Source organism: Cygnus atratus, chromosome 15 (genome assembly GCF_013377495.2).
Source record: "Cygnus atratus isolate AKBS03 ecotype Queensland, Australia chromosome 15, CAtr_DNAZoo_HiC_assembly, whole genome shotgun sequence".
In the NCBI taxonomy this organism is placed as follows: Eukaryota; Metazoa; Chordata; class Aves; order Anseriformes; family Anatidae; genus Cygnus; species Cygnus atratus.
Window position 1 is genome coordinate 12,404,408 of NC_066376.1, and position 18,131 is coordinate 12,422,538.

Below are 18,131 nucleotides of genomic sequence, written 5' to 3' on the forward strand. Positions count from 1 at the left end.
TTCCCCCGGGCGGGCAGGCGGTCACGCTCACGGACGCGTGCTCGGGGAGGGAGCGGGTCTGAAACACTCTGCTTGCCTTGACCGAGGGCCCAGCCCTTCACCGTGGAAATTCGTGGCCAAGCTCCCACTCGCTGGTTCGGGCGTAAGCTCTGCTCACCTCGGGTGCTGGGCCGGTTTGGCCGTCCCTGCCCCGTCCCCGCTCAGAGGCAGCGGTAGCATCGCTGACAGCCCGGCAGCGCCCTGCGGGACCTGAGGCCGTGAGGTTTTTCCTTCCCTGTCCGAGAGGGAGAGGCTTCCAAGCCAAAATATTTCTTGCAGTGTGGCTGGGGCGAGGTGGTTCCCAGTCAGCTGAGAGCGGAGTTGGCAGAGAAGCTCTGGTTTGTACGCGTCCCGAGGACTTCGGGAGAGGGACGGCTTCGGGAGAGAGGACGGAGGTAAGTTTTGGCTTGCAGCTCCTTGCAAGGGTCCTTTTCCCGAGCGGCTGAGAACGGTTAGCAGTGTGTCGTACCGCAGGCAGATCTCTTTGAAGATATCTGTTTCATGCTCGCCTTTGCAGCCGTAATCGGATTGATGGCTTACCCGGGCTGGCGGCACCGTGAATGCTCAAAGGCGCAGTGTGTCTGCGCGGGGCGCAGGAGGGCGCGGCGGTGACTTTAGCCCGGCTCCCAGCTTGCTTGAGAAACCTTTTTCATTCCTCCTTACACCTTCAGGCTGAGAATACAGCTACTGCTGCGCAGGCTGTTAATTCCTCCTTTCGATTACCGCTCCTGATGAAGGCCATCGGATGCGTTCCCCTGCCCTCTGGGGTCACCTCTCCAAAAAAAAGAGGCGCTTCCCCTGCGCTGCCCAAGAGGGGAGCCCTGGGGCCTGGGGGGGCCGTGGGATGCAAACCCAAAATGTGGGGGAGAGAGGGGGGAGCCGGGCTGGGGGCTGAGGGGCTTTGGGCGGTGCAGGTGAGGCAGAGACCCTGGAACCCCCCGTGGCTTCAGCTCGCAGAGGGAAACCTCGTGGCCCGTCAGGAGGGGCTGGAGCCTCTCCTCAGCTCCTCCGCGCTCCCCCCGGGGGCACGGCTGGTGCCGGGGGCGGTTTGGGAGGCGGAGGGCTGCTCTCACACGAGAGGGAAGGATCAGGCTGATCTGTGCAACCTGCGGCCGTTCGTGGGGTGCTCCGGGGGGGCGATGCCCTGTGTTTGGCTGAACGCGCGCCCCTGCTGTCTCTGGGAGGCTTTTTTTTTTTTTTTTTAGTGCATCATGAGGAAAAAAGGAAAAGGCTCTCCCAAAGTTTTGCTCGGCGTTTGCTGCGGGGGGGCTGAACGGCTGCTAGAGGCTGAATGGTGAAAGGCTTCCTCCCTTCGGGGGAGCGGCGTGTTTCTTGGGCTATAACTAACAACGTTGAATTGGGGTCATCACAATCGCCCGGCTGGGCTGAGGCTGCACCAGGACGCAGTCTTTGTGCTCTCTGAGTCATTGGGACCCGCTGCTGCTTCCAACTATAAACACTTCCCCGGCGCTTCAGAGTTGCTTATATCATTGTGTAACTCAATATGGCCAGTAATTGATAGTCATTACAACAATTGCCTACGTAATTTCTCTCCGTTTTACTCCTGTTTTGACCCTTGCTTGCCGCTCGTCGTGAGATGAGATTTGCTTGGAGCCCAGCAGCATCTCCCCCAACCCCCCCCGCCCCCAAACAGCTTTCGGTTTTGCAAAACAACGCCTTGCTTTTAGCTGCAGCCTGCAGCTCACCCGTGCTCGGCGGCTTCTCCCCGAAGACCGTCCGGTTTCCAGCTCCGGGCTGCAGGTAGGGTGCCCCCGCTGCCCTGCGAGGAGCCGTGCCTTCCTCGTCCCTTCCTGCAGGTTGCTTGGGGAGTGGCACGTGGGTCCGGGAGCGGCCAGCGGGTCGGGGTGGCTGCAGGCTGGGCACGGTGCCCGGCTCATCCCGTCCGGGGCGGTGGGCTGGCGGCACGGCTCGGTCGGGTTAGGCTGTGATCTGATACCTCGCCGCTGTGCCCGTGGCGTTCGGTGTGGCTGCTGACACAGACAGTGAGTTTGTCCTTGGGGGAATCGTGTGGTTTGTACTTCCAACAGCTCCCACGTGCCGAAAGCGTTTCCTTCTGCGACTGCACCCCCGCCTCGGCGTGGCACGAGGTGTGCGGGGTGCTCCTGGCGCTGTTTTTTCCCCACATCTGCGGTACGGCTGCTTGCTAGCAGCCTGCGAGGCAGCGGTTCCCTGCCGGGTGCTCAAGTCCCCCCCTGTCCAGCGGGCCCCCGAAGCTCCTTTCAGTCCTCGTTTGCCGTTCTGAGAGCTCCACGTCCCTCGTTCCCCCTTCACATCGATGCGCCCCGGGACGTGTACGCCCGCAGCGGAGCCGCGCAGTGCTGCTGTTGGTGGCAGCACGGCCCCCATGGCCCACGGGGCACGGCAGGACACGCGTGGGGCGCTGCTGAAGGCCGCTGCTTGAGCTCTTTTCGGGTCTCCAGAGGAAGGAGACGGGGCTCTAGCAGTGGGGCAGAGCTATCGTGGATGGCACGTGGCGTAAAAGGTGGTTTCTTAGTGTGGGTGCGCTCCTGCTTGGTGGCGGGGAGGAACCCCTCTGGGCTGACAGGGAGCTTGTTCTCCGTGTGAGCCGGGGAGTCTCGGGTGATGCCTGCGCTGCCGCGGCGCCTGACGTGAGACTTGTTGCGGGAACCCAAAACGTCTGAGCCCGAGTTACAGCCCCAGGGGTTAGCGGGGCAGCGGGGCCTGGGCGTTCTGCTCTGCTCAGACCTGAAGTTGTCCCCTCCTCCTGAGCTTCGGCTCGCCACGGCATTGCCCCCTTTGCAGAACGTTGCAGTTGGTGTGGGGCAGGGAGGAAGTAATGAATGGCCCCGTGGATTACGGGGGAGGAGGAAACGTGAGCGAGGGCAGCTTTGGAGGCCGCTTCCCCCCTAGCTGCTGCTGTGGCCAGGCTGCAGCGCGCAGCGCTCGCCCTGCAGGGAGGGGAGGAGAGGAGAGGAAAGGAAAGGAAAGCAGGCTGAGAGCGAGCTGGAGCAGAACCGAAAGAAAATCACTGCGGTGAGCTCGTGGCGGCAGGTGCTTCCGCAGCAGGCTGCCCGGTGGTTTTGGGGTTTCTCTCAGAGGAGGTGAGGTACCCGGTGGCACCGCTCTCGGCGAGCGGCCGCGCGGCCCCTCCTGCAAGCTGCGGGGTCCGCTGCGGGGCTGAGGCTTTGCTTGGGTGCTGCCGACTTCAGGCTCCGAGGTGACTAAAGCTGGAGCGAGCGGCCGGGCGCTTGTGGTTTTCAACACAAATTTGAGCGCTCGCTTAAATGGCACCGATTCTGGTGACAGCAGCGTTGGGTCCTGGCTCCGGCGCAGCGCCAGCGCTCGGGGTGCCCCCTGGGTGTGAGAGCAGCACGGTGAGCGCTGCGCTGCCGCGGTGCTGCTGCAGGACGGGCACCCCTCTGAGAGGTCACGTTTCGAGCAGCCTGGCAGTTGTCTGATTATGAGCAGTATTTTCAACAACGCGTTGTGTTCCTTCAGAGGAAGGAGCTGCTGTTCCATCTGCCACGGCGCCCTTTGATGCGAGAGCGGTAGCGTTAAGCTGAGCTTGAGTCCTGCTGCTTCTGGGAAGGGGCTTTCAGCCTGCAGGCTGCCGGGAAGCAGTCGAACCAAACGGGAGGACGCGGCGCCGTGCGACCCGGCACGGTTTGCCGGAGCCCGATAGGAAGCTCAGCAGAATGTGCGAGAGGTGAAAGGAGCCCAAACCAACAGTTTTTAGAGAACAGAAGCTTTCAGGGGCAGGAAACGGACGGTGAGTGTTACCGCAGCAGCCTGGGAGCCACATGCGTGCTCCGTGGTGCTGTGGGGCCGGGGGCTGCTTGAGGGGCCCTTCTGCTTGGGGAAGGAGTACTTACAGCAGTGTATTTGCTGCTTGCTGGCAGTGAAACTCCTCGTGGGCAAATAACGTTCAGTTCTGCTTCTGCTTTAAAGCTGATGTCTCTTTAAAAATAAGAATCAGGACCCTGTGGCTTTCACTAGTGCCTGTGGCTGCAGAGGGCTTAGGAGGCATCTGTTGCCTCCCCTTTGCGCGGCCACGTTCCCTGTTTTTCCAGGGGGAAGTACCAGTTCTGTGCCCCGCTCGCTGGGGGGCAAATACAGCTGGAAAAAAACAACAGCTTGGAAATCCTTGTGGGATGTTTTTCCTACGGACGCGGCATCCAGCTGATCCCCTCCTGGTACCTGGGCTCCTGGTACGCCTGCACTGGTGGGAGCGTAGAAGGAGGGTGCCGAGAGGAGCGGCAGGGCTTGTGGGGGGCTGCCGGCCCCAAAAGGGCCTGGGGAGGATGCTGAGGCTGGTGGGCGGCAGGAGCATCTCCAGTTCTGCTCTGCGCCCCCTCCAGCTCCGTGGAGCGTTCGTCTGGTGGCGTCGCGGGGGCAGAGAGGTGGCAAACTGGAGATGCGTTAAGGTCGTGGTGCCTTACTGCTCTTGTTGCTGCGAGGGTCGTGGGGCCGGGGCTTGCGATCCCGCCCTGAAGTCCTGGGCCTCCCCGCGTTGGTCCTGCCTCCTGCTCCCTCCCGAGCACCTTCCCGCAGCCTGGAAGCCCCTCCGGGCTCTCCGCGCCCCGCCTGTCGGCTCTGCCTCCGCGCAGACAGCGCTTTCCGTAGGCTGGGTGAAGGGCTGCCAGAAGTGGAGGGTGGGGGGGGGGGGTGTAATTTGTTGCGGTTCTGAAAAAGAAACGAGCCTTTGTGCTCTGCCGGTCTCTGAATCACGCTTGTTTGTATTAAGATAAACTCGGTTTTGACAGCGTGGCAGGCGCAGCCTGGCCGGGCAGGAGGTTGCAGCCCGGACGGCTTCGCCTCCGCCGCCTGCTTGTGCCCGCAGAGCTCCAGGGTCCACGGTTTGAGCTGCGGGACCCCCAGGGCTGGGGGGCTCCACGTGGTGGTCCTGGTCCCGCGTGCGCCCCCGGTTCAGGCCCAGCTCGCTGCAGGAGGGCTTCTCGGCCCCGCTCTTGTGGTTTGGTTTTGTGCGTCGGTGGGAAGAGCTCCCTCCTGTTTCCGATGACCCTGCCTGTTTTAGGGGGCGCAGCACGTAACTCGGATTTTGGAGAGGGTGGATTGGTAAAAGCGAGTCCCGCGCTAGCGGGGGGGCTTGTTCTGGGATACGCCGCGGGGTTTTTGGTGCTGCTTCCCCTCCCTGAGGAGGGATGGGAAGGAGCCGCAGCTCAGGATGCCTCAGCCCGCGCAGCCAGCTCTGCGGCAGCAGCCCCAGAAGGGAGCCCTGGTCTTGTCCCAGGGGACTTCACGCCAAGCTACGCCAGGCGCTACAAAGCGGTCTCTTAAATGCCTTGTCCTCGGCACGTGGCCTGGCGTGCTTTATCCGGCTCCGAAACCTGCCGCTGGGCTGTGGCTGTCCTGCCAGCACCGCGGCAGCTCCGGCTGCGCTCAGCTCTTCTCCGGGGCTGGCCCCAGCCGATGTTAACGTGTACGTCTTGTGTGGTTGGTGACCAAGCACAAAACCTCTTCTTCTGTTGTTTTTTGTTTTTTCCCTTCTGGATCCAGTCCCCTGCCTCTGAGCTGTGCGTTGGGAAGGGTGAGAACAGGCTTCCTGTGTCATTAGGAGAACAAAGGCTGCAGACAAAGCCTCCCATGTCCTAGAGGGCGGAGGAAGAAGAACTTTTCATTACGTTTGTAGTAGTGGTGCTGTTGAATCCTTTGAGTGCAGTGACAGGAAATCTGCAACACTCCAGACAACTGTGATTAAATGTGGATAAAACCATCTTGGTGTAACTTATGTTCCCGCTGTTGTTTTCAAACCGCCCTTGAAGCGGTTCCTCTAAATGCTTTTATGCTTCAGTAGCAGCAATTGATGGACAACTTAGTCCTACCTGAGCCGGGAGAACGCGTTTGAAAACACAGCAAAGCTTGGCTCCTGGAGCTGTGGTGAGTACAGAGGCATCGAGGGAGGCCTTGCAGGTAAGCGTTGGAGCTGCTAGGGTTAGTCCCAAGGGTGCTGTGCTCACGCCTGCTGGGTGGTACGGCCCAGGGGAACTTCTACCGGTGTGTAGGCTGAGCTCTGCCTGCATGTGCTGGCTTCTTCCCTCCCGTGCGGGTGGGTAGGAAGGGCCTGGGTCCTTGGGCTTGCTTGGCTGCGAGCTCTTCGGAGCATGTTCTTCAAGCTCTTCGGAGCATGTTCTTCGGCTTCTCTGCCTTCTGCCTGTTGAATTTTGAGCGTTGAAGGAGAAGCATTTCCCTCTTCACGCTCCCGATGCAGTGCAGGGGAATGCTCTGGGAGCGAAAGGCAGGAGCTGCTCATCAGCATCAACTCAGGGTTCCTTCTTGGCTCCCAGTTGACTTAGAAACTTCTTGCTTCCTCTCCCCAAAAGGGAAAATAATAATTTATTGGAGAGGGAGTTCTCTACAGATTGACCCTTTGCCATCTCGAGCACATGCTCCTGTTCGTTGTGTGTTCACAGCTCTGGTATTTCTGCAGAAGGTAGGTTTTGTGCATCCAAAATCGAAGGCAAGCCAAGCAACTTTTATTTTGGGTGAAACAAGAGGAAGGAGAACCTGTAGGTTTAAATTGAGGACACCGTCTTCCTGGGCAGGCAGGACAGGAGGGGAAGTCGTCCCGTTGGTGAACTCTCCCGGTGTGTTTCAAGGAGGCAGTCGCACTGCTGGGGCTTCTCACGCGTGGCTCGTGGGGGATCCTCTCCTGTTCCAGTTCTTCGGGCATCTGCAGGCTGATGAAGACCACAGGAGGCTTTATCCCCCTTCTGCCTTAAATAGCAGGTTTGGTTATTTCTTCTCTAGCAGGAAGAGACAAGAATAAGACATGCTGAACCTTTGCCTTCTTTCCAGAAGAATGTCTTGATTTTGGGTTTCCAGCATGAGATTGATAACAGAGCCTCTAGGACTGAAGTGACGACAGAGGATGGCCGCACTGCGGTGTGCGCAAGATTAGTGGGGTAAATGCTGCAGAAAGCACCTTCACCGAGCGCTGCTGGTGCTAGAGCTTTAAACAGGGACCTGGCCAGACAACATCTGCCCGCTGCTCTGCTCCTGGAGCTTCTGAGAAGGCCTGGGGAGCAGCGTGCTCGCAGCAGCCCTGGATAGGTGCCACTGCTCGCAGAATAAATAATGCAGCCCTTGTGTTTCTTCCTCACAATTGACCATTGCCTCTCCCTGTAATGAGAGCTGCCCCTTGAGGGTGTTTCAGAGGTTAGTTAATTAGGTGTAATTGCAGCAGAATAGAAGCCTGCTCTGGGGTTCTGCCTGCTTTCTGTAGTGCCAGATTCTTTAACAAATGATGGAGTCGGTTCCTATACACGTTGCTGGAACAAGTGTAATCCCGAGCCATCAGCCTTCCCCTCAGGCAGCTTGTTTATGCCGATGAAACTGCAGAAGTGGGCTCTGGAAAGGGAGTTTCTGCTCTGGGATCTGTGCGACCGTGGTTCGGATCACGGCAGCATCCTGGGAAATGCATCGCGCGAAGCAACGTTAAGTTCCGCTCACATTGTTGGCACGTTAACGTGCTCTCAGCACCCAGCACAGGGGGATAGATGCGGTCTTAGCCCGGACAAATGCCGTATTAAGAGGGATCAATTCATTTCAGCTGATCGCATTGCAACCATTGATGTAGGGACCGCACGGTCTGAAGGGAGCGGCTGCCCGGGCCCGGCCCTGTCTCTGCAAGCTGTGCAGCTGCTCTGCTGTCGGGCTGCCCGAGGTCCAGCAGTTCCAACGCCCTTGTGCATTTCCAAAGGCAGAGAACACAGCTACTGCCTCCGGTATAGTCACATATAAAAACATTCTTTTTTTTTCCTTGAAAGGATGGGGTTAGCCTCCAGAGGCCAAGTGGGTTTTCACAAAGGAGTGTGTTGGCTCGTACCCTGTGGATAACTGCAGCGTGGAGGTGCTGCATCTACCTTTGCCGAAGCACGAGAGGTTCCTCGCTGCACGCGCTCGCCCTGCTAAGCCCTGTGTATCCCTTCGGGCTGAGGATCTGGCTATAAATGTACGGAAGGGAGCATCTGGCTTGAGCCCTCCCCTGGGCTTTAGGGTATCAAGAAGTAAAAATCCCGGCATTTGGCGTGAACGCCAGGGTGGGACTCAGCTTGCTCTCTGCTGAAGTCGAGGCGCTGTCACTTTGGTTAGTGTTTTTCTCCCTGCAGATAAAAGATGCCCAGAGCGGATTTGGGCTGCTTATGGGCAGAAGGGCCCAGCGGGAGTTATGTGAGAGGTGCCTGGACGTTTGTGTCCTGTCTCAGTGCTGCAGGCCTCGTACAGAGCACACCCAGATCTGGTCTGGGCCTCGTTATCCGACGGCTCGTTAAATGCCCATTTCCCCCGTTCAGAGCAGGGCTGGCATCTAGCTTGAGGTTAGCACAGGAGGGCACGTGATACAAACGCTGTCTGTGGGCTGATCCTACGCTCTGCTTTCTGCTCCAAGACCCAGAGGCTTTTAGGATGGTTTTTACTCCTTCGTTTTGCTTGCAGCTCCTGTAGGCGCACGTGGGCAGAGCAGGTGCGCGGGCACAGGCACCGTCTCCGTGGGTCTCCCTTCCCGAAACCTTGCTGGCCCTACAAAGTAGGCAGACCCAGACTGCTGGGCACGGCAGGCTGTCTGCAGGCAGGGCCTTGTAAACCCGACTCTGCTGCAATCCGAAGGCTACAAATAAGGAGGGGTGGTGGCTTGGAGCGGGCTTTTTAAGGCCAAGCAGGAGACCCGGGCTGGCTTTGGGCACGGTCAGCGTAGCGCCGAGCCGGGCAGAGCTCCAGCAGAGCGCGCAGGCAGCGAAGGGGAGCAGGAAGCAAATGAAAAGAGGCTGATAGAAAAAAAAAAAAAAAAGCTCAGCAGCTGACTTAAAAGCCAAGTTTTATTTTCTGTTGTCAGATGTTTTCCGAACATCCAGATGCGCAGGGAGCGGTGTCTGCATGCAGCGTGACTTGCAGAGCCGATTAAAGAGCTACAGCAATGTTTTGGAAACCTTTCTGGCCCTTTAGCAGGGATGGTCGTCTCTTTGTGGCAAAGCAAGCTCCTATCGAGTCGGGTATAGCTGGAGGGGCAGCAACGAGCGTGTGGGGCTGACGGGGGTGCAGAGGTGCCAGGGGCACGGGGTCTGGCTCTTCTCCTCTCTTCCCTCCCTGGGAAAGCTCGGCTCCTGCCGAGCCACATGGGGTCCCCGGTGCCTGCCCCGCTCCCCGGCAGCCCTGTGTCTGTGCGGACGGGACTTCCACCAGCAGCCTGCCTCGGCCGGGCTGGCGGCTTTGGGCCAGGAGCGGGTGCCAGGAGCCGGCCGGGAGCCGTGCGTGCGGCCGCCTGTTTGCTCTGCCCACCGCAGCCTCGGCGCTGGAACGCCTGCCTGGGGCGGGGGCTCCCAGCCCGTCCTCGCTCTGAGCGGTCGCTTTCAAAGCTCCCTCAGTGCTCGCTCTTTAGGCTAAGCCGTTGCCTTTCTGTAGGATTAGTTTTTAGAAGTGAAATGTTCACGGGTTTTGAACCGCTCACGGGTAGCTGCTGCTGCTTGCGGCAGTCGCCAGCCAGCGCTGCCATCAGGAGCTGCTGGGTGAGGGGCTTCCTCGGGTGGCTGTGTTAAAGGCTAAAGTGAAGTCCCAGGCAGGAGTTTGCTGTGTCACCCAGTGCATTCTAGACTCTGCTTACTGGTTTTGAGGACTTTTTCACTGGGGAACTGGTCTGTCCCTGCTGGTAGCTCAGATGTCCAGAGGGTGCTGAGCCAGGCGCCTGGCTGGTTCAGCCAGACCCTTGGGCAGTCTCCAGCGTGGTGTTCCTTGTCTTGACAGGCCTCTCGGTGTCTTTCTCACAGCTCTCCAGTTTCTTTGTGCACACGCTCCGTGTGGCTGGTCCCTTTGGGGACCCGGCAGCGTAAGCTGCCTGCTAGGCGAGACCAGCTCTTCAGCCTCACTCAGGTTCCCGTGACTTACCTCGGTGCTTGTCCTGCTGCTCGGCAGGCTGAGACCTGGCAAAACCTTCCCAAGGACAGGAGGGAGTGATTTCAAAGCAAGAGCATCTCAGTCTGTGCTTATCACAGCACGTGTGGGAATGCAGGCACGCAGTATCTGGGCATATTGCATCGGGAATGTCGGTACTGGTTCCCCCTCCTTGTCTCTTTTGGATTTATTTCTAGGGTCTGTGTGGCATAAAGCAGTACTGAGGTGCCACCCTGTTTGCTTGCTGTGGCATTACCAAGTCACTGCCTCACGCAGCGCGGAGGCCCCGGGGTGGGCCTGGTGGTGGCCAGGTGGAAGCAACACCCCCAGCAGATGCCGAAGGGCCTGGAGGAGCTGAACTCCCCCTTGTTGGGTGCCTGACCACCGTGGCCACTGGACATCTCCCACCCTCGATTCACCCCTCGGAAGGTTTCTTTTCGGATCCCCGTTTAGCCTCAGTCTCTGCCAGAACATGAATGAAAACTGGTGGGCCTGGGGGGTGCCAGCGCAGCCCTCGCTTCCTCAGCAGGTCAGCTCTTCGGATATGTGCAGGGCATCTTTGGTTCTGCTGGACCCCTCTGCTGCCTGGTGGAAACACGGAGCACCAGAAAGGCAAAGAGAAACGCCTGGAGCTTCCTTTTCCTTTTCCTCCAGGGCCGCTGGAGGAATAGGGCCCCTCAGGGCTGGGGAATCCCTCACCTCCAGGAAGAACTCCCCTTGTGCAGCTGCCAAGCCTTTGTGCTAACCCGAGTTTGGGATTGTCACCGCTGGCTTAGCTGAGCCTCAGAAGCTCTTGGCGAAACGACTTCGCGGCTTCAAAGCAAGGAAGCTCTCGGCGCCGTGCGTGGCGGGGAAGCCGCGAGCAGGCGGCGCGGCAGCGCGGCTTTGTGCTGGTGTGCGTGCTCGGCGGTGCCTTGGTCAGAGACGGGGGTTGTTGGCAGCAGGTCTTGGTAGTTTGGCAAGGCAAAACGCCCTTCCAGCACGCAGAGCTCTCGAATGCAGGAGACGTGGCAATGTGGTTGGGCTGATCGATGGCCGGGCGTCGGTGCCCGTGTCAAACTCACACCGTGGTGCCGCTCGCGTGAGCGTGACCTTGTCTGAAGCATGCTGTAACTCACCTGCGTTTGGAAGCGAAGATGCATTCCTAAAGCATCCCGTGCTCATGGCGGCCTGTCTAGGCAGGATTGGGTGTCTGGGGCATGCAGCTCCCCAAGGCTGGCATCGCTGCATTTGGGTGCCTGAGGTCTGGAGATCTGCAAGGGAGGGAAGCGTCCGTAAATCGGAGTGCTGGGCTCCGGGGCAAACCCACCTCCTGCGCCCTGGAGCGCAGCTGGGAGGTGCTGAGCTCAGTGGTTTTGGCTGGCCAGCCGCCCCGTCCCCTGCCGTGAGAAGTCCCTTAGGGGCTGGTGCCAGGAGCCCCGTCCCGCTTTGGCCCCGGGCTGTGCCTCGACCCTGGCAGGGGGTGAGCAGAGCTCCAGCAGGTCTCACCGCGTCTGCTCGAGGGACTTTGACTCAAAGTCGTGCAAATCTCCCTTTCAGCCGGGACTTAAGCCTGCTGTTGAAGCCGTGTCATCTTTGACTCGTTAATGCTCTGTCTCCAGCTGCTCTTGCCTGTTCAAAAGGAGTTTGTAACCGGCTACAAACACATCAAGCGAAGCCTTTATTTTGAATACTTCTCGCTGGCCAGGAGAAGGTACCTCCCTGTGGCTGTGGTTTATGTTGGTGTGGTGTTGGAGTTGGGTAGTGCTAACCTCTGTGCTAACAGGGACAGGCACTGGTTAGTGCTAGTACTGTTAACTACGTCTTAGAGTAGCTCTCAGCTAAAGGCAGCAGATCTGTGACTTTAGTAGATTAGCAAATCTAGCTTTACTATTGGAGCCGTAATCCTTGTTTTTAACCATCCTAATAAGGTGGGTTTTTCAGCCTAGCCATCAAAATGAAGAAATGGAGAAGATGGGTGGTTACAGCCCAGGAGTGGGGCGCTGGAGCTGTCCCAGCCCAGGCATGAACGAGACGGTGGCCCTTGGGAGCAGGGGTCCGGGAGTACCGCGGAGGGCTGGTACCATGTCTCGAATATTGTGCTTAGTCCTCTCCTCTGTCTCCAAAAAGGGGCAGGGGGGCTGGAGAGGGTATGGGAACAGTGATGGAAATGGTCCAGGGGACGGAGCAGCGGCTGGGACCCCGCGGGGACACCACAATCACACCTCCCCGTGTCTCGTGGTGGTGGCACTGGGAGGTGGTGGTGAAACACCAGGGAATGGCGTGGAATCGCTGACAGCCTGTGGGAGCAGGCAGCGAGCTGCTGGGCCTCGCGGGGGCAGGGCTGGATGCCCGTGGGTGCCAGCGGGGCTGGCCAGGGACGTCCCCTCCGTCCCCAGCTCCGTGGCTGTGGGCGCAGGGACAGAGAGCGGCCTCTGGGTGGACCAGGCAGGTGCTGCTGGTGGTTTTGTCCTCTGCATGCCCCGAGCGATGCTGAGCATCGGTGGCCGCTCATGCTGTGTCTGCTGGTGGGAACGCTCGTCTCAGTTGCTTGCTGAGCGGCCAGGGCTCCTCCTGCACTTGGACAGCAACTCCGGGCAGGATGGGGTCGACACAGGCAATCTGCCGTGGGCTCAAGCTTCACCTGGAGTCATGCAGATTTTCTGTTTGCATCCATAACATCCGAGTAGTGAAGTCTTCTTTAAAGAGAAGCACTTCAAGTCATTTCCCATTGCCCACAGCTTAGTTTAAATACATAGATGGCTTTTTATGTTTCGCATAAAACGCTCACGCAGCTGTTGTCTGCTTTGCATAAGCACCCGCCTGGAGGTGCTTTGCTGGGGTGTCGGTACCAGGGCTCGAGGCTGCCCTTGCTCGCAAGAAGCTCCCTGCAGCACTGCCTCGATGCTGGGTCCTTGCAGAAGCTGCGCTGCGCCGCGTGCCGTGATGCTCGCGTACAGGCTCGTCAAGTCCAGTTGGTGTCTACAGGCACAGATAACAAATTAAAAGTTGTGGCTTTTGAACCTGAAACCGCCAGATGCTCTAACTGGAACTGCCACGTTCCCCGAAGTTGTTTTTATTAGCCTAAAACACCTTTGTTTAAGGTACAAGAGGCCTGACTCGCCCAAGTCAGAGTGCCACGTGAGCTCAGCCCGTACCAAAAAGGCACCCGCAGAAGCGGAGGAGGTGCTCAGGTTTCCTCGCCCCGCTCCGTGACGGGGCAGGCGGGTGAGCTGGTGGGCACTGGGGCTCGGTGACTTCATCTTACCATGGCCCCGGGGAGGCACAGCCGAGCTCCGGGGGTCTCAGTCCCACCGTTGCCTCCGTGCCGGCAGCGTGCTGGGCGCTGCCCGCGTGTGGGCTTGGCCTTCCCTCCCCTCTGTCCCACGCAGCTTGGAGAGCCGCAGGTGGGGCTGCAGGGGCGTCCTCCTGTGCAAACAGAGCCGGGTTTCTAGAGGGAAGCAAACCAAACAGCAGCGAAGCTCCTGCTGATGCGTGGCTGAGTCAGGCGGCTCCGAGCACCGCGGCTGCGCTCCTTCGTCCCCCTTGCCCTTGGGTGTGAGAGTCGTCCTTGGATGCGAGGTGTGCGTCTCCCTCCCTTGCGAGGGGAGGCTCAGCGACTCACCGCCGCCTTGCCGAGATCAGGTCCAGGTGGAGCTCACCCTCTGCACCCGGCTGTGCTTGTGGGGGCCGAACGAGCCCAGCACCAGCTGAGCTCCCGAAGGCTCCCTCCTGCGCCTCCGCCGCGGGGGAGCGGAGGGCGATGCGCCCGGCGGGGCGAGGGCAGCCTCTGAGCGTGGAGCTGATGCTGCAGCTCCCTTCTCCGCCTCTTACAGCCTGCTTCATCCTGGGCTTGTTCCTCAGCTCGTGGCTGTGGGTCTCAAGTATACAAAGGTGCCTCGGTCTCTTGAAATGAGGACTTGCATTATTTTATTTTTTATTTTTTTGTTTTTAGAGGAAAATGCCCGACTGTCACAGCAGCTTGAGAAATGGCAGCAGTGGCAGCCTGGGAGGAAGGAACCAAAGGCACTTTTTTCAAGTCTTTGTTTGGACCATGAGGAATGACTTCAGTGTTGCCCTTGAACCGCGTCCCGCCCTGCTGGAGGTGCTGTGATCGCCCTCGGCGTGTCTCGGGAGCGTCCCTGCTCCTGGGGTGTGCCTGCCCGCACCCCGAGAAGGGCTTCTCCCTCCCCTGCAGGCATTGCCTAATTGTGCAAATGTTTCAACTGTGTGGCCTAAACATGTAACGTGGAGCAGTTCATTACCACCAAATCCTCTTAATTGGGCCCTCCTACTGGGCAGCCCGTTAATGAGTTTTCCCAGTGATGATAGAAGCTCTTTAAACAACATAAAAATAAATAAAGCCCCGGCAGAAAATCCCTGGACCGTGTTGAAAGAAATAGTGCGCTCACCGATGTTTCAAGACAAGGCAATGGTTCCGTGCCAGCCAAGTGCCACTTAACCCCTCTGTGCTGAGCACTTGTGTTTTAGGGAGAACTGCTGCAGTTTGGTGTCAGTTTAAGAAATCCGCTGTCATTAACCCCAATCTTTGTCTTGTGGGAGAGGAGGGTAGGGAGGCAGCACTTGTTAGGAGGTGTTTCCCTCATCGGGAGCTCGCGTGAGTGTGTGGACGATGCTTAGAGGGCTTCTTGGTAACGCTGCTCTTGTCCTTGCAGGTGAAGGACCTAACCAAGTACCTCGATCCCAGCGGACTTGGAGTCATCAGCTTCGAAGATTTCCATCGGGGGATCAGAGCTATCAGAAATGGAGGTGAGTCTGGTGCCGCGGTGCAGGCGAGGCTGGGAAGGTGCCAGGCTCTGCGGCGAAGCGGGAGCGAGCTGGGCTGGTTTGCTGGGAGTCCCCGCTCCGCGCTGGGTGGAGAGCGAGGGGGTGGCCGGGTGCGGTGAGTAATAGGGTTGAAAAGGGTGGCACTGCAGTTGTGGTGGTGGCTGCGTGCTCTCCTGCTCACCAGGAAAGTCCCTTCCTAAACGTGTGATGGAAACAGCAAAGCCAAGGAGAGAAACTCCCTTCTGGTTTGGTATCTGCTCTCCCCTATGGCTCTGTGGGGCTTTGCTGCTCGGGCAGAGGGGCGACTTGGCTGACCATGGGTCATGGCTGGAGATGCCCCTCTGAGTGCTGCAGAGCACGTATCTTCTAACCTCTGGCCACTGATGCATTTACCTCCGCTCCAGCTGTTTGGAGGATCAGCACGTACAAATGCTTCCTGGCAAGAAGCACGTGAGACGGGCTTTGAACTCGCTGCCTGGTAGGTAACCTTTACGCAGGCCAGTGGCAGCTCTGATGCTGCTCTTGAGGGGCTTGTCACAGCTTCCAGAGCAATAGCTTGGGGAAATGCTGGTGTCTTTCTGGCTGGCTGGTGTTTGAACTGCTTTGCTGAAGAGGGGAGGAAAAAAATAAATAAACACAGACTTTTTTTCAATATGGGATTCATCTCTAAGACGAGTTTTGGAGGTTCATTTTGGGGCAAATGTGTTTTTAAGGACAGGGTGTGAAAAATGTTGGAAACATCATGCCGAGCAGATGTAACTTTAAATGTGCAAATTGGAAGCGTCACATTTGCACATTAATCAATTCTGTTTACGGTAAGGACCGTCTTAAATTTCAGCGTTGCTTTCATGCAGGGATGAACATGCGCCGTGTTGTCACCCCTGCACGCCGAGCATGCTTTTGAGCACTGATAGAATCAAAGACCAATTATTCCCGTACAGACCAGGTTTGTTTCATGAGTAGAAAAGCCCTGAAAAGCAGAAGCAGCTTCTGTTTTTTGTCGGCCATCCATCCCTCCTCCTGCTCCCCTGGCTTATTTGCGCGCAGCTCTTCCCTGTGTGGCTAGGACTTGTGTCTTGTGGCAGCTCCAGAGCTTTGGTGGCTGCTGTAGCTTGACGGGTGGCTGAGTGCAGTTCTCGTTGTGCAGGAGGAAATGCAGCATGCTATTAATTTGTAATAAATTGCTACTGGAGTAGAGCATGTTTGTGAAAGCCACGGCTTGTATTTCTCTTCAATAATTCATTGCTCTAGTATTGTGCTATATTAATTGGATGGAAAAAGCAGATCCGGACAAAGCTTTTAAGATCCTATTTATTAACCTTGTAAGAAATTGCTACGTATTTATTACAGTTGTTAAGAACGGCAGAGCTCTCTAATGTTGCACAGCATTGAGCAGCTATGAAAAAACGTGGGACAGGGCACAGAGAGTTTCTTCAAGTCTTGCCAGCTGAGCAGTTGTTCACGTTGAAATGATCTCGAGGACTCGTTGCTGCTGTTTAGGTGGTCGATATTGATCTTCCCTTTGTAAAGACAGCAGAGGCTGTGCTTGCTGCTGCGAGTTCCTTTTAACAAGGCTTTATTAATTAGCTTGGCCTTTTTTGAGCCAGGGAGAGCTCTGTTGTATTTCCTGGTAGACTGTAGCTCTTTGGTCCGTCCCTGAAGTGAGACCTGACATAACGTTTGTGGTTATTGGGGATTTCTCACTGTTCTTAGCTCTTCTGGGCGTCCCCTGGCCATGGAGCTGCCGAGGGCAATGGCCATTGCACGGTGCTGTGGCTAGAATGAAGGAGCAGGGGGAGAGGGGTGGCAGCATCCCAAAAAAGTGCGTGATCTAAGTGCTTTCTTCAGACTTTCCCCCTCAAGTTTTGGGCAGGAATGATACTGGCTGCCAAGTGTGCAGCTGGGTGAAAACCCTGGGCCTGTGTGCGGGCGTGGGCCTAATCTCTGCAGGCATTCGTGTGTGGCAGCCGCGCTAAGGAGCGGGGTGCTAACTCAGGAGCAAGGAGATGCTTGGCTAATCCATCTCCACCTCTGGGGAGGGAGGGAGAAAGAACCCTCTTTGGGAAGCTTGCGCCTCGCAGTGACTGCCTTAATGCAGGTGAGGTTTCTTTCTGAGGATGCTCTGCTTTCCTTTCCCTCTCCCCCCTGTTGGAGGCTCTCTGGAGGCCAGCAGCTGTGACTTTCCTCAGGCTCCTGTGGTCCAGCCCGGCAAACTGATGGTGCAGACACAAAACTAGCAAAGCCTGCGTAGGCAGCTGCTTTCTTACAACTGCTCTCGTGTTCAGTTAGCCCCTACGGCCAGGGAGGACAGTAAGCTCAGTCCTACTCCCGTGCCAGCTGTTGGAGTGATCCCGCTGGCTGAGGAACGCTGATCTGGGACTCCTGGGACTTGCCCCTGCCGTCAGCGCAGAGCGAAGCTTTAACCACGAAGAAGATTTAAGAAGATTTAACCACGCGGCACCGAGAGCCACCGCGCCACCTCTCTGCTACGGTGGAGCGATTCTTCGTAGGTCTGGTCTTGGCTGCTGGAAGCTGCTGTCCTGCCAGGTGATGCTGACCATGGAGAAAAAGAGCAAAATGACTTAGGTGCTGTAGAAGCAGGATTTGAGGTTATGATGAGAGATTCTTTAGCCTGTTGTGGCTGCCTTACCTTCCACCCTTCCCATAGAGAAGACAATAGGAGAACGTGGTCCTCAGCGGTATTAAAAGATAGCAAAGGACCTTTTTTTTTTTTTTTTTTAAAACCCTTTTCCTTACTAGTTAACTCCTTAAGGTGTGTAATGCTGGGGAAACCCACAGCCCGATGAAAGCAGGGTGGGCCTGGCTCAGTGAGCGCCCGTGGGACCTCCCCGGAGTTGTTCTGCAGGGGAGCTGAGCTGGGGAACCCGTGTGGCTGCTGCCTTCCTCTTGCTAGGGCTGAGGGGGGATCTTCTCTGTAAGAACCGGGTACGAGGAGCTGCGTGCCAGCTGCTGGGAAGGAGTAAGGTCTCTGCCGTGCTGGCAAGGAGCTGACCCTGGGACAGGGGGACAGCGAGATGGAGCCTGTTGTTTGAAGTCGACGCGCCTGGCCCAGAGCGGCTCTGGTCTGCGTTTGATGCAGGAGCTGCTGCAGGGCCGTGTGGCTGGCAGACACGAGAAGTGGGCAGGGTCAGCCACGGCTAGATGTGAACAACAAGGCTGGTGTTCACAGGCGCTCCTTTCTTTGTCAGGATATTTAAGAACCTTTTAAGTTCAAACACCTGTTTTTTTTGTTTTTTTTTTTCCTGCAGAGGCCTCTTGGCATCCAGTAGGATATTTTAATGTCTCTCTGTAGCAGACCAACGCACTTAAATTCAGTAGCAGAGATGGACAAATCCTGTAATTAACGCTCGTGCTGCGATCTGAAACATCTGTAACGTCTGCCTTAAAAACAACCCCACGCGGCCCACGGTGCAGGTTCC

General features: G+C 57.6%; 1 protein-coding gene across 3 annotated transcripts in view; it reads left to right on the forward strand.

The window, feature by feature from the left end:
* The window catches only part of RAB11FIP3 (RAB11 family interacting protein 3), a 72,898-nt gene that overhangs the window by 4,575 nt on the left and 50,192 nt on the right, over positions 1-18,131 (forward strand). For all 3 annotated transcript variants that reach the window (XM_035549117.2, XM_035549118.2, XM_035549119.2), the window contains exon 2: positions 14,580-14,673. In XM_035549117.2, coding sequence (XP_035405010.1) covers positions 14,580-14,673 — 94 coding nt within the window. The remainder of the gene's footprint in view (positions 1-14,579; positions 14,674-18,131) is intronic.